The 14689-nt window shown below is 42.1% G+C and overlaps 1 protein-coding gene across 2 annotated transcripts in view; it reads left to right on the top strand.

Moving 5' to 3' along the window:
* The window catches only part of ZZEF1 (zinc finger ZZ-type and EF-hand domain containing 1), a 57977-nt gene extending 46628 nt beyond the window's left edge, over nt 1-11349 (top strand). For both annotated transcript variants that reach the window (XM_074595161.1, XM_074595162.1), the window contains exons 48-55: nt 559-918; nt 2786-2929; nt 3822-3990; nt 6458-6556; nt 7319-7484; nt 8984-9134; nt 9671-9742; nt 10227-11349. In XM_074595161.1, the coding sequence (XP_074451262.1) occupies nt 559-918; nt 2786-2929; nt 3822-3990; nt 6458-6556; nt 7319-7484; nt 8984-9134; nt 9671-9742; nt 10227-10301 (1236 nt within the window). In that variant the 3' untranslated portion in view covers nt 10302-11349. The remainder of the gene's footprint in view (nt 1-558; nt 919-2785; nt 2930-3821; nt 3991-6457; nt 6557-7318; nt 7485-8983; nt 9135-9670; nt 9743-10226) is intronic.
* Nucleotides 11350-14689: the final 3340 nt, after the last annotated feature.

Below are 14689 nucleotides of genomic sequence, written 5' to 3' on the forward strand. Positions count from 1 at the left end.
TGCACAGTAAAGTGGGTCAAGGGCTTCCTGAAGTAGTTTCACATAATTAAAAAAACAAGGCCTTACAACAGCTTATACAAAGGCTGTGAAATAGCCACCCCTGGAAATTCTCCAAACTTAACTGGACAAAGCCTTGATTTTTGAATCAAGGCTCAGCTTTAAGTCAGATTTGGGCCAAATGATTTCCAAAGGTCCCTCCCAACTCGCCTCATTCTGTGTCACAAATAGGATGGTACTTTGTTGCCTTACCTCTGTAGGTCAGCTTAAATTAACACTTCTGGTTAGAATTCTAACTGCTGGTTCCAGTCGTGTGTACAGTCACGAATGCAGCAGAGTATAGGGACGTCTGTTTTCATAAACAGTCTTTTTGAGGAATTCTGTCCCTGTAGGTGCGTGAGAGATCACACTTTTGTGGTGTTTGTTGCATCTGATTTTCAGTATGTAAAAGACAGATTCATTGTAAACCCAGCTTGCAGTCTGACGGACTGGTCAGACATCTAAAGATATGGAAGTAAATTGTTGAGAGCCTATTTTAAAACTTGCATTTCTTTTCTGCAGTCGAAGCCTGCGCTCTGCGATAAAGCAACAGAAGAAACCAATCCAGTCGCCCAGAAACTGATAACCAACACCGAGAGTGATCTACAGCTTAGTTACGCCAAGCAACGGCGCACTAAGAGTTCAATACTCTTGCACAAGGAGCTGGACTCTAGAAGTAAAAAGGCTGTGAGAGACTACCTGTATCGTGTAAATGAGGCAACTGCTGTTCTTTACGCCAGGCACGTGCTGGCGTCGTTGTTAGCCGAGTGGCCAGATGACGTGGCGATAAATGAAGAAATCCTAGATCTTAGTGGCCCAGCGCATATGACATACATACTGGACATGCTTATGCAGCTAGAGGAAAAGCAGTTGTGGGAAAAAGTAAGTGGATTTCACCTATGCTTGTGAACAAGCCCTGTGCCTACATGCCACGAGACTCTGACTAACAAAAATACTTGCAGTTCCTTTTTTAAACTAAATCGAAACTCCAAAATTTAAACGCCTTCTGAAAAAGCAGTTGGAATCTGTCAGTGTCTTAACGTACTGATTTTGCTCACAGAAAATGGAAAAACTAGTTTTGTGGAGACAAGTCTCAGTTGTGAAAGAGATATATGGGAAAATAAATCTTATACAGAAATCGGGGAAAATAGGCAGTCCATTTTGAAAGCGGCTTTGTGTTACATCTCAACGTGTGTATTGTCGTACCTGCTACTCCATTGAGGAGCTGACTGTTACCCTGGGGGAAGCGATGGTGGAATGAAAATAGAACGTTGTAATGAAAATGTCAGCTCAATGCTTCACAGCAATTGAAGCGAATCAAGTGCTGGGAATCTTCAAAGGGGGGTAAAATAAACCAGAAGGTGTCGGTATGCCACTGAACCAGTAGTGTGCTCTCACCTGGGCTTCAGCATGTGACCTGACTCCCTCATCTCATTAAAAAATGAAAATGAAAAAAAAAAAGAGAGAGAGAAAAAGAAGAGGTAGTTTAACTGGAAGAGGTCTGGAGAAGAGTGGCAGGATTATCATAGCCATGGAATAACTTCAGTATGAGGAACCAACTAGTTTTCTTCACTCCTGATTTTTGCCCTGTGAGGTCGTGGGGGGAGGAGGAGAAATGAAAAAGTCTGTTCCTCCCTCTCTGTAGTTTTAAAACAGTAAGCAGATACAGAAGTTAACAGCAAGTAGTATTCACTGGCCCTCCCGGTAAGAAAACAAAGGAGTGTCAGATTAAGGTAATAAGTGGCAGGTCCAAAACAAACCGAAAGAACTGGTTCTTGACACAGTATGTCATTGAAATTGTTGCTGCAGGGTGTTTATATAGGTTCAGAAAATGGCAGGACGAACCGATAGAATAAAAAAATCTGTTAAGGCATATTAAATTCAAAAGCGTAGCCTTTGTCTTCGGCTGTTCTGCAAGTGTGTGGAGGCAAAGAGTGCATTCAGGGAACTATGCTGCATACTGCCTTTGTTTTTTAAATTTCTTTTCCCCAAGAAATCAATTTTTGGCTGATTTGGAGATGAGCCTTTTGGTCTGAGCTTGCATTACGTTTTATAGAAGGAGTTAGAAAACGGCAGGTGGAGAGGTGTAAGGGGTTGCTATAATGACCTGGAAAGGGGCTGGAGTAGCAGGACTCTGATTCAGAGCTTTTGTGTGCTTTTGAAAAATAAGAAAAGTGGAGACTCAGGTTGTTCTGAGTTATCAGTGTGTCCTGATAGACGAAATGTCATTTATTTGTATTTTTAAAGACACAGCTCTTGCATCTGGTGCTTTCAAACACTGCAGCCACTTAACCGATACTTAATCATTCCTTCTTGTACATGAGTTGTACATTTTGAAGGCTAAGACATGATATTCTATTCTATCAAAAGCTGTAGATGTAGAAGATAAAGGTGTCTCTTTAGTATGTTAACAAAGTTGTTTGTCTTCCTTGTTTCCAGCTTTAGTTTACTGTTAATTACGGATTAGCCTTGATTCTAGCATTTGTGAAAAGAGATGTAGCTAATAGCTGTCACATTTTTATTAGGTAAAGACTGAAAGATCTGGAACTGAGGACAGAGCAAAATCTGCACTTACGGAGACGATACGTGTAGACCTCACTTGTGAATTTGTCTAGTTTCTTGCTAGTACCTCGGTTCTCTCTTGGGAAACGTGTGGCTAGAAATGACGTGTGTCACTCACCAGCGCGTAAGGCTGTATATGTTGGTTTGGTGGCCGAATGTATTTACGTGGGGTGTTGCTTCTCCCCAGATTCTGCAGAAGGTGCTGCAGGGGTGCAGTGAGAGCATGCTGGGGACGATGGCGCTGACGGCCTGCCAGTTCATGGAGGAGCCCGGAATGGCCGTCCAGATGCGCGAATCTAAACATCCTTACAACAACAATACGAATTTTGAGGTATGTTACACGCGTACTGCAGCGGAGTGGATTTGCATGGTTTGAAGACTAGTTGAAAGGCATCGAGGTGGCTGGAGCAGGAGTTTCCCAGCACTCCACGCGCACATCCAGGGGACTTCTGCGCTCCGAGCGCCTGAGAAGCACCTCTTCAGCCTTGCTTTTGAAGAGGCTGATGCCAAACGACCGAGGCCTTGCCCTGTGAAGAAATGTGTTCAATAAGGCGCTTTTATGTGGTCCTAATTCAATCATGCAAAAAGTGCGTAACTTAAATGGCTTTACTAGGCGTGAGTTTGAAGCAGATCGTATACTTAAATGGTTTCAGGGCCTTAATGAGCAAAGACTTCTACCCTTTCATCCAAAGGCCTGTTTCACTTGGCCTGTTACTTCCTTGTGCTGTTAGAAACAAGGAGTGGAGTCTGTCTGTGTTGTATTCCTCATTTTAGACTATCTTCTGACACAAACAGCTTTTGACTTTCTTTTCTTGCTACTGTTTGAAAGCATTTTTCTGTTATATATTGGTAAGTAACTATTGCCTCTGAACAGTCTTGGGATTTTTTTTTTTTCCCCTGCAGCTCTTAGACTTCTGATTCTTATTGTTAAAATGTGTATAAACCTTTAGGATATGGCAAAGACATCAATATCAGCAACGATTATCGGTTTTTAAAAAGCAAAGCGTTGCTAGCAATTAATTTTTACACTCACCAACTAATGCAAACAATAGGCCATGCTTTACATTGTTATTTTTATCAGGAGCTAATTTAACAAAAGAGGGGTTTTCCCCGTGGAGATGCTGTACTATTTGTTATATCTCCCTTGCTCGTATGGTGGAAGTTAAGTAGCTTGTTGGTGGTATGGTATTGCAGTATACAGAGATGTTATGTTTATTTCTCAGGATAAAGTTCACATTCCCGGTGCTATCTACCTCTCGATCAAGTTTGACTCTCAGTGTAATACAGAAGAAGGCTGCGATGAGTTGCTCATGTCCAGCAGCAGTGATTTCCAGCAGGATCGGCACAGCTTCAGTGGGTCTCCGCAGAAATGGAATGATTTTGAGCTTCCAGGTGAACATGCGGTGTTTCAAAGTGCAAATGTAGAGGGAATTGCTGGTATCCAGGACTCTTGAGAGAAACTACTGGAAGATGGCAGTTAAAGGCAGATGTCCCTGAGATGTGTGGGGAAAAAAACTCCTTTTCTTATCCCAGTCTGTTTGCTCTGACGTGCTGCTCTTGCGTTTGTTTCTTGAAAGTAGGCTTATCTGTTGTTCTGCTACTTGACCTTTTTTTTCCACGCCACAGTCAAAGCATGCACTTAGCTACTGGAAACAAAGTTTAATCTTGATTCTGTTCCAACACAGTCCTTGTTCTGCACAATATTCACTTACATTGTTTCTGCCTTGTCTTACTTTCCACAGGAAGCACATTTAAAAAAAAAAAAAAAAAAAAACAACAACAAACAGATAAGCTTATCTCTTGCCTGTGTGCTATAGTAGCGCTCAGAGCAAATAAAGAGTGTGTGCCAATGCCTTGTCTCCAGTTGTTGACACAGAGAGCAGCCGAAAAAAATCCTTTTGACTTGACAACTTCAGCCTGTGTTCTCTAAGCGCATTTTTGACAACGCCAGTAGCAAATGCTGTGAGCTGAAGGACTGCATGGTCCCGTGCTGCTTATGTGAAGTTGTTCTAACCCCCTGAGCACTGCAGCGTTGCAGGGAGCTCGAAACTTCGAGTACTGGCCAGCAGGGCGAGGGAGCTGACGCTGCCTCTGCTCTGGTGAGACCCCACCTGGAGCACTGTGTCCAGCTCCACAGCCCGCAGCACAGGAAGGACACGGAGCTGTCGGAGCCGGGCCAGAGGAGGCCCCGGAGATGCTGGGAGGGCTGGAGCCCCTCTGCTGTGGGGACAGGCTGAGAGAGCTGGGGGGGGTCAGCCTGGAGAAGGCTGAAGGGAGACCTTCCAGCCCCTTCCAGAAATGTGAAGGGGGCCCACAAGAAAGCTGGAGAGAGATGTTTGTCAAGGATATGTAGTGTTAGGATGAGGGGTAATGGCTTCAAACTGCAAGACGGGAGATTGAGATGAGATCTGAGGAAGAAATTCTTTGGTGTGAGGGGGGTGAGCCCCTGGCCCAGGTTGCCCAGAGAAGCTGTGGCTGCCCCATCCCTGGAGGGGTTCAAGGCCAGGTTGGACGGGGCTTGGAGCACCCTGGGCTGGTGGGAGGTGTCCCTGCCCAGGGCAGGGGGTGCCACTGGGTGGCCTTTAAGGTCCCTTCAACCCAAACCATTCCGTGATTCTGTGATGCTGTCAGTAGCTGTCAATAGATTTAGGAACTTTCTTAGCAAGCAGTTTAGGTTACAAGGTGCTAGTTAGAAACAAATGTGGGTCTGTAGAAACACTTTTGGATTTTTATGAACTTCTTGCTGTCCTCCTTTTCCTCCCAAAGAGTTGCAGACGTTTGCCAAGAAACTGAACTTTGAGGGCCATTGTTTTGGAGCAGCCTTGGCTGTGAAACTTGAGTTTCACCTTGTGAAACTTTTATTTCCAGCCAAGGCTGTCTGGATTAAGGCTCTTGATTTCACTCAGCAGGCATTAGCTGGAACCAGGCATTTGAAGGCTTCTGGGCTTTTCACTTGATGGCAGGGCTTTCTCAGGACTCGTAGGAGTAGGATAGAGAAATGGCTTCATTTCGTGATGAAAAGGGGAACAGGGTTTTAGATTATTTTTTTTTATTATTGAAAACCCTAAAACGTTTTCAAAATTTTTCGTCTTTGTGAATCTTTGAAAATTCTGCTTCCCAGTGAAAACCAGCATGCTTGTCCCAGGGTGACAGGGTTTCTCATGGAACAGTAGGATACTCTAAGTTTTAAGCAGCTCTAATATTACAGAGCACTCTAGGTAAGGATGTATTTTCTTTAGCGTTACAGCTAAGTGCCGGTGTTTGTCTCTGTGAAGCTGTAGATACTGCAATGACAAGAACTTCTTGAATGTTCCACTGTCTGATTGTAAAATGATCAAACATTTTGATAGTTCTTCCGCTTTTAAGTGGCTAAGTTTAAAAGTTTTGCTCCTTAGAGTAACAGTGTGCAAGTCAATGTTCTGACACGTAAAAGCAGCGCAACTTCACTTTCACTTTTTTTTTTAACCTTTAATGGTCTGTGAGCTTGGCTGTCTATGTGGAGGCTCTTTTTTCATAAATCATAACCGATCCATAAACACAATTAGAAAAGTGAAGTTCAACTGTGTACAATGTAGAGTTTCTTTAACTCCCTCTTCTTCCATGTAGTTGACAAAAATATAAGAGATGTTATCCTGGTAACTGTCTTTATGCAGGGGAAACCGTTCTGCGTTTTGCTTCAGCCTCCTGTTTGTCATACTGTTCTGTGCATTTCGTAATTACCAAAAAGTAAAAGCTCACCTCTCTTGAATGATGATACCCAGGATTCGTTTATGACAGAGTTTTCATTTGGATTGTATTTGTGATAGTGAAAACAACGGGCAGGTAATAATGTGGGGTTTCTTCCTTCCCTCGTACACAGGGGACACACTCTATTACCGATTTACTTCTGACATGAGTAACACTGAGTGGGGTTATAAGTTTACAGTGACAGCGGGGCATCTTGGAAGGTTTCAGACAGGTAAGCACCACCCAGAATGTATCGGAAAGGACTTTTTCAAGTTATTTTGCCAAGCTTTGACAGACTTGTGATTATCCCTTTTTACTGACTTAAAATTTGCTTTCTCCAGCGTTTTGGAAATAAGTAACTAGTTCAAGTTAAAACTTGACTAATGTCTCTTATTTGCTGTGACTTTATGCTAGAAATACCAAATCTTCACAGAGGTTTGGAGGTAACAATTGTAATACTGTTTTTTGCATTCAAAGTCTCATTATATGACAGTAATTACACACAGGATTTAGTAAACACTCCAAGGTGCTGTAATTGGAAACAGAAATAATTGTAATTTTGTTTTTAAAAAGTAGTTATCCATTAGAACAGGCTGCTTCTGGATCTAATTTCTAGATATAGCATGAAAGCTTTTATCAGTTTATTTTAGAAATTAAATATTTTTAGCGAAATTGAAGCTGGTGGATGACTTGTAATCAGCAAAACTACCGCAAATCACACAATAGCGAGGACCTGTGTTTTGTTTGCCTCATTTGGGCAAAACTTCTATTTCAGATAGGATTCTTTCTTAGGTTTTTCTGCCCCAGAATAGACTTGTGATGTCAGGATGTAGTGTAGAACTATCTCAGAAATATTTTTTTTTTGTATTTTTGTTCAATATGTCTTACTTGCCAGAGCAATACTTTGTATGTGGAGAAAACTGAGCCTAGGAACAGATGGGTCCCTATGAAAGTAACAGCTATTTTATTTTATTTTATTTTTATTTTTTCCCAGGGTTTGAAATTCTAAAGCAGATGCTGTCTGAGGAAAGGGTAGTTCCTCACCTCCCGCTGGCCAAAATCTGGGAATGGCAGGTGGGGGTAGCGTGCCGTCAGACGGGCCACCAGCGTTTGAAGGCTATCCACCTGCTCTTGAAGATAGTGCAGTGCAGTGCCCAGAGGTAAGTGCGCTGTTCTGCGTTGTGCGCCGAAAGGCAAAGGGCAGGAGAAGAAAAAGTGACTAAGCTGAGAATATCTTGAAGCCAGAAAACCGTGATTTGAAGTAGGTATTCTTCATTTGCCTTTTGGATACAAATCACAGAGCCTTGACAGCGGAAACTTATAAGGAGTTTTTTTCAAAAACATTTTCTCTTCTTTTTGGCTTTTAAAAAAGGTCCAATGAATTCAGATGTTGTTGTAAAGAAAAAAAACCGCCCCAAAACAGGACAAAAAACCAGATTTCAATTCATTTTCTAGAAATTTATTCTTTTTGTATTAGGTTAACTTAACCTCACAATTAAGGTGAGGATGGAATAATAAACTGGTGAAATGATGATCTGATTCTGTGTAAAGTAAATTACTTTTAAATTATTATTTTTAGTTGTGCCACTAAGCCTGTAATTGAGTTTCAGAAGGGATAGGTGCGCTACTGATGAAGTGTGTATGGCATGTGTGTGTTTTGTGAAAATACACATTCCAAAAAATGTTGAGCTTTATAGTCTCTTGCGAATGTGTATAGTCACGTTAACTCGATAGAAAGGCAACAGTGCCGGAATGCTGACACTTATCTCGGTTATGTCCTTTTGGTTTTACAAAGTCACGAAAATAAGAGCATCCCACTATCTTACTTGGATAAAGAGAAGTCAAAAAGTATATTCGCATATAGCAATAAAAACGGACAATTACATAGAACCATTGCTCTCTGCAAATTTTAGATACGGCGATCTACATCTAACTCGGAAAAAAATTATTTTGGTATTATTTGTAGTCACTGATTTATTATCTTTTCAAGTTCCCTTAGGTTTTTCTCATCAGAAAATGTCTGCTTTGTCATGTGGACAACAAATTTAATTGCTAAAAGATCAAGTCTCCATTGTGCTTATAATATTTAATATTTTTCTTGTGTTAATCTGATGATAGATTCTGAAATTGAGTTTCGCCCCCTTTATCCCCTATTGAATGATATCTGTCATCTTATCTGTATGATAAGTGACATTTGATTAGCTGGCTTTAACTCAGCAGTAGGAAGGATGCGGGGTTGGAATTATTTTTAAAGCTATATATCAATTTCTGCCTGTCTGCCCTAAACAAGGGCATCGTCTGCCCAGTGCTGTAGTTCGGTTTTGTATAATTTCAGGCCGTGGAGCTAGAGCATTTAGCAAAGTGATATATGTAGGGTTTTTTAAGTCCTCATTTCGGTGGCCAGTCCATTTTAGAGATGTCATTTAGACATATTCGTGGATATAAGATCTTCTCCACTGATTCAGAATGAAAGTCATTGTGCTGAAACACTTGACTCAATTTAGATTTGAAAATGCTTCTTGTGTTTCTTCCTTTATTTATACCTCTGTCAAAACTGTGTGGTTTTATTCTCTTAAATTTGTTTGGTGTTTTTTTTTATTTTTTTCTCCCCAAAAAGATCATGGTTACTCACTATTTCATTTAAATTACTTTTTTTCAGGGACTGTGACCTCACCTTGTTGAAGCCACTTTGGCAGCTTTTCACCCATATGGAAAACAACTTTGGTCATGACATGGCCAAGCCTGGTATTCTCCTTCCTCTTCATCGAGCACTCGCAGAACTCTTCTTTGTTACAGAAAACAGAGTTGCTGTAAGCAGTTCCTCTGTATCCCTCCTCTCCCCAGCGCTGGGAATGATACGTAGTTCCGTGTTAAACTAAATGCAGTTTGCCTTTCTCTTGGCAAAGTCCATCAGCGCTTTCGAAACATCAAATGCTTCAGAAACATTAACAGCTTTCTCTTGCGGAATTTGGTGGCAGATTCTAATGGAGGGGCACAGTGTTGCCCCATCCATCAAGGGACCTTAAGTAATAGCCATGACTCTTCCGTGTCTGACTAAGGCGGAGGCCCTAAAACTACTCTTTATTCTGAGAGGAATGCAGATTTAATAACTAATTTAAAGGTATTCGGATGTGGTTCTCCTTGAGTTGATTCTGAACGTTACATACGAACAGTCTGTAATGAACTGATTTCTGTGGTCACAGACTGTGTCCAGGAGAGACCTGTGTGTATTTCCGATACCTTTGATTCTTGGGGACTGCTAAAATGGTCAGCATTTTAACGTTAATTAGTAGGATGATATCTTTGGTAGAAACGTTGGTGTTCATTGAATGCTTTCTTGCTGCAGGAGCTTGGATCTCTACAGGAGTATTTGCTTGCCTTAAATACCGAAGATCATCTTCATCGCTGCACAGCACAGGTAATGAGATTGCACAACCCCAGGGATGTGCGATTTTGTCATATTTTTCTGGCAGATAGAAAATGATTTCTGATAGCCCAGTGGAGTTTTATAAAATAGGTATGAATGTACTTGGGCTTTACAGTACCATGACAGGCCTTTGAAACTGAGGAATGAACTAAGCACAAATGCTGGTCTTCAAGAGTCGGATGATGTGCCGCAAGCTGGCTGCCGGGTGTAATCAGGGCTACCTGTTTTACCGATTTGACCTCTCAACTGCCAAAACTTGGCAATGGGGAAGGGGCTGGTCTTTCAGCCACTGGAAATGCAGTTTCCTTGCGGAAACTGTGTGGATGCGTGACGATTACTGCCCTACCAGGAGACGACCAGTTAGAAACAGGGTGGTTATTTATCTATTTCTGTTTAATTTCATACAAGGATTTCTTTGCAGTTTTGGATTGGGGAGCATCTTTGATGTGACTTTGTTTTTCCTTCTCTCTTCTAGGCCCTGAAAAACATTGCTGCTATCAGCCTTGCCATTAACTATCCGAACAAATCAACAAGTTTCTGGAATGTTTAATACTGGCTCAGGCCGGAGTGCATGGGATAGAGTAGTTTGTCCATAGGAACCTTGGAACAAACATCTTAACTCAGTTCAGGAAAAGTTCCTTCAGCTTCAGTGTATGAGCACTCTGCAGCCTTCCTTCCTTCCACCTTGATGTAGAATTTGTAAAAGTAAAAGCGCACTTCAAAGAAAAAGCACATCTTGAAGTAACTCACGCGTCGCCTACAGTTATGTATGCACATATTGTAGCATGTTAGAGTAAACAGAACAATATTTTTTTTTTATTCAGAGGAAGTAAAGGAAAGAAGGTAGCTGAAGTATGAGAATGGAAGGCCCCCACGTTGGTATCATCTGCTCCCAAGGAAACTTGATGGATGGAACGTGACAGCTTTGAAAATACGGCTGAACTCGGAGTGATGCCGTCAGCAGCACCTATTCTGTATCGTTGAAGTGAAATAGGCAAACCAGAATCTGGCGGGCTGATGCAGAAACGGTCCACGCTTGAATCCTGTCATGTTTGCTTTTGTTTTGAAGGCTACTACCCAAGGAAAAGAACTTTAATTCTTACTTAAACTACAGGTTGTAAAACAAATTCTGGGTGATTCGTGTAGCAGTTAAAGGATTCCAATTTCAGAGCATCCTCGTGCAAGAGGTTAATGTTCCTCCTGTTCTTTGATTTGATCAGCTGGATCATCTGTTCTTACCTTAATTTATCTCCAGTGTGTTATTCTAAATAGTCCATTATTCCAGCGCGGAGAGCCAAGGCTGGCCTCCATTCACAAAGCAGTGGTAGTATGAAGAACTGAGGAACTTACACGTTTCTCGAAGATCACATCTTTAAAAGATATTATTCACGAGGCATTTTTCTTTTAATTATTTCAATACCAGTGGCTTAGGAGGTCCTTCTCGGCAACGTTGGGAACCCGGACTCCCAGCACTCAGGGTGGGGGTTAATGATCAATCCAGTCTTATCTTATAGAGCAATAACTGCATTACTCGTAGTGAACATGGAATGAATTGCAGACCTTCTATGCTGAAATAAATTGGCTTTCTTCCTGCTCAACTACGCTGGTTGTTCCCTTTCCAAAGAGTTAAACAGAACATAGAAGGATTTGGGGGTGTATTTTGTATTCAGTTTTACAGTATGTAGAGCTGGTCTTGTCAAGTGTGAATTCAGCGAACTTTTTATGCTAATTATTTTCTTCTTCCCTTCCTCACCTCAACATTAGAATATGTAAAAAAAAAAAAAAAAAAAAAAAGGCAACCAAAAGCTTCAGGAGTAACTGAGTGTAAGTTGTGTAAAGGCAGTGGCTCTGTCAGAAGGGAATACGCGCATTGGCCTTGTTTGCCCAGCAGGTGAGTGATGCCTAAACAGCACTGTGCAGCAAGCGCAGGAGCACTGCTCTGGGGGACGACCTCTGAGTTGTGATGGTCTTATCAGCTGGGACTGGAATTTTAAGGGTGGTCCAATTTCCCTCTGAGAGGGAAACATGCAGTAATACATCCCCTTTTTTTTTTTTTGGATGGCCTCTAGTGCTGTAGTTAAAGATGGTTTGACTTCTGTTGAGCCAGGTGAGTGCAAAGTGAAGGCTTCTTCAGGGGACGAGGTTGAATCGGAATGTGATTGTTCTGCCTGAAAGACTTAAAACTGAAGACCAAGAAGTGCTATGCTGAAGCCGTTGCCTTCAGGAATGGAGTGGCCCTCTTAGCAAATGAGAATGCCAGAATTCAGGAAAAATGCACTATTTATCAAAGATTGAGCGGAAGTGGAGAGATACTGCTCTGAAACCCTTCCTTGAGTGTGCCGTAGTCGCAGGTTAAAGCCCTCCTTCCTTCCCGAACGAGATCACGATGGGAAGGGAATTACCCAAGTTGTGGCCTGTCTTTAACGTGTGGATCATTTTGTTCCCGCATCCGAGTAACGTATTTGAGTTTGCTGTCTCACCGCAGGGGTGGCTGAGAGATCCCTGAGGAACCAACTGTTCGCCCTTTCTGATAGCACGAACTCGTTCTGAGCACCGGGAGTTGCTCCGCCAAAATGAGACGCTCTTAAGTCTATTCTAGGGAGTCGTATCGATGGGACAGGTGAGCGGTTTGAAATTGCTCTTCTTGAGCAGCAGGACTTTGTTCACTGCCTGAGTGTGAATCCATGGCCGAGCAGTCAAGGATACGCAACGGGCTGATTTGCTAAGGCATGTAGCATGCTGCTGACATCTACCTGGTGCAGTTGAAGAAGGCTCTTTTCATTTTTTCACATCAGGGATGAAGACTGTAAATAAACCATTCGTAGAACCTGTCATGGCTCTATCGTACTCACATTTTTTTTTTGTTGGACTGTCTTTGCTTTCTGTACGAAGACATGAGGCTGCAAGGATGACCCAGGAGTGGCCAGTGTTCCTTACTAGGCGTTCCGCTTAACTTACTCTACCAGCAGTAACTGGCCTCGTGAGTCAGTCATCGTGCCCTGAGGGACTGTCCAGGAACAGCGTCCACTAAATGTAATTTCTACCCACTAGATGGAACTGAAGGACTGTGACCTGAGTTGACACCGAATCTGTTGCTGCCTTACAACTCAATCATTCATTACGGATTTTTAAGAGACAAGAAACACTGATTTATTTTTTTTCATTATTATTTTTTTCTGATAGTTTTAAAGAAAGGAAGAGAATACCAATAATGAATATTCATGATCAATCACATTTTGAAAATCCTGCAGCAGTTCCAAGTGGATGCGGATGATATTATTGAATAGTATAAAACTGTCTGGAAAACAGGTATGCTGAAAAAAATGTGCCTAATATAAAAAGAAAAAAAAATCAAAACAAACCAAGTTGTCCTGCCTGAATCACCTATGATGTGTTTAAAACAAACCGTATTGTTCCTAATGATACATTTGACTTGCTTTCATTAAACACTTAAAAATGAGAGTTTTATAATTTCTTTTCTTACGGGTTTACTACTTTGCAATTTTTATCAGTTGTTTAAAATATATCAGACCTTTAGATTTATTCCAGTTCAGTTCAACATGTAAAAAGAAAGCTACAGATGTGGGTAAAATATGCAAATGAAGAGAAATATATTGTAAAAATTCTATAAAAACAAAAAAATACAACACAGTGTCTGTTGTTTGTTTGCTTTTCTCGCTCGAATTTCCAGTGAGAGCCAGGGTTTTTCTTACCAGTCTTCATTTTCAATGCCTGTACGTAAACCAGCTTTTCCTTACGCGGTCAGTGTGCGTGTGTGTGTATAGATATATCTATCTCTCTGCTCTTGTATCGAACTGGGCAGGATGCATACTTCTGGAGTCATCTCCTAAATTCCAGCCCTGCTGTTTACATTCCAGTGGCCTTACCCTAAAAATGAAGTTTTCCCGTGGACAGCCATTGCTTTCAGCGCCTGTGTTTGTTTCCTTTCAGACCCGAAACACACGTCTGGATCCCCAGATGTCTCATGTAAGCTGAGATTTATCTGAGTCTCTCTTGATTCTAATTAGCGGTGTTTATCAGCGAAGGTGCTTGTACCTACCTCGTCCAGCGGACTGAGTTTAAAGCTTATTTACCTTGACTTGGCTGGAGGAAAGGGCTGTTCAGGGAAGCGTAAGTGAGGAAGTCGACATCTTTCTGTATTTACCTACAGCCCTGAGTTGTTTCTGCTGGTTTGATGTGCTCAGAGAATGCTCTTATTAGGCAATTTTATTAGGTACAAATAAATAATATGATTGTGGAGTTGTGGGACAGTGGGGACCGTTCCCCGAGACAGCCAGGTGTGAGGCTTCAGCTGGCCAAAGCAAGGTGCTAAATCTAACAAATTCAGTTTCATCCGCTCTCCACCTTAGCGTGGCCCCAGGCCCTGGGATGGAACGGAGGTCATAACCACGATGTTTGGGAACTGCTGTTTTTCAGATTAAGTTAATGAAGGCTGGTTTTCTTTCAAGAGATCAAAATTAAGCTGCAAGCTAATTTATATGTGGGGGGCTCTTTTTACCCGACTGCTAGAAGGCTACGCTGCGTTTAAAACGGAACTGGCCCAACTGCCTTGAGTTCTCACAGCCTGCTTCAGATGTAGCGTTTCCAGCGGGTCTTGTATCTCCGCACACACTAGGGCAAAACCTGCCCTTTTACACCGTTTTAAACCTGGGGTGCCCGTCCGTAAACCCCTGAAGGTACCCTGCTATAAAGTCTGGGCGCGTTGGAGCAGAGCAAGGCCCAATAATCTGATTTGGTACTTTCCCTTTCTAATGGGGAGTGTCGTTTCTTGCAACCAGCAGTGAGGGGTGCCGCTAGCACAAGCATCGTACCTTGTTTTTGGGGGAGAAACAACAACCGCAACCATGGGAGCCTATAAAAAGCATCTCCCTTAGGTAAAGCTACTAAAACGTGGGGAAAGAGATTAATACACGTGAA

This window comes from Larus michahellis, chromosome 7 (assembly GCF_964199755.1).
Source record: "Larus michahellis chromosome 7, bLarMic1.1, whole genome shotgun sequence".
NCBI classification, from domain to species: Eukaryota; Metazoa; Chordata; class Aves; order Charadriiformes; family Laridae; genus Larus; species Larus michahellis.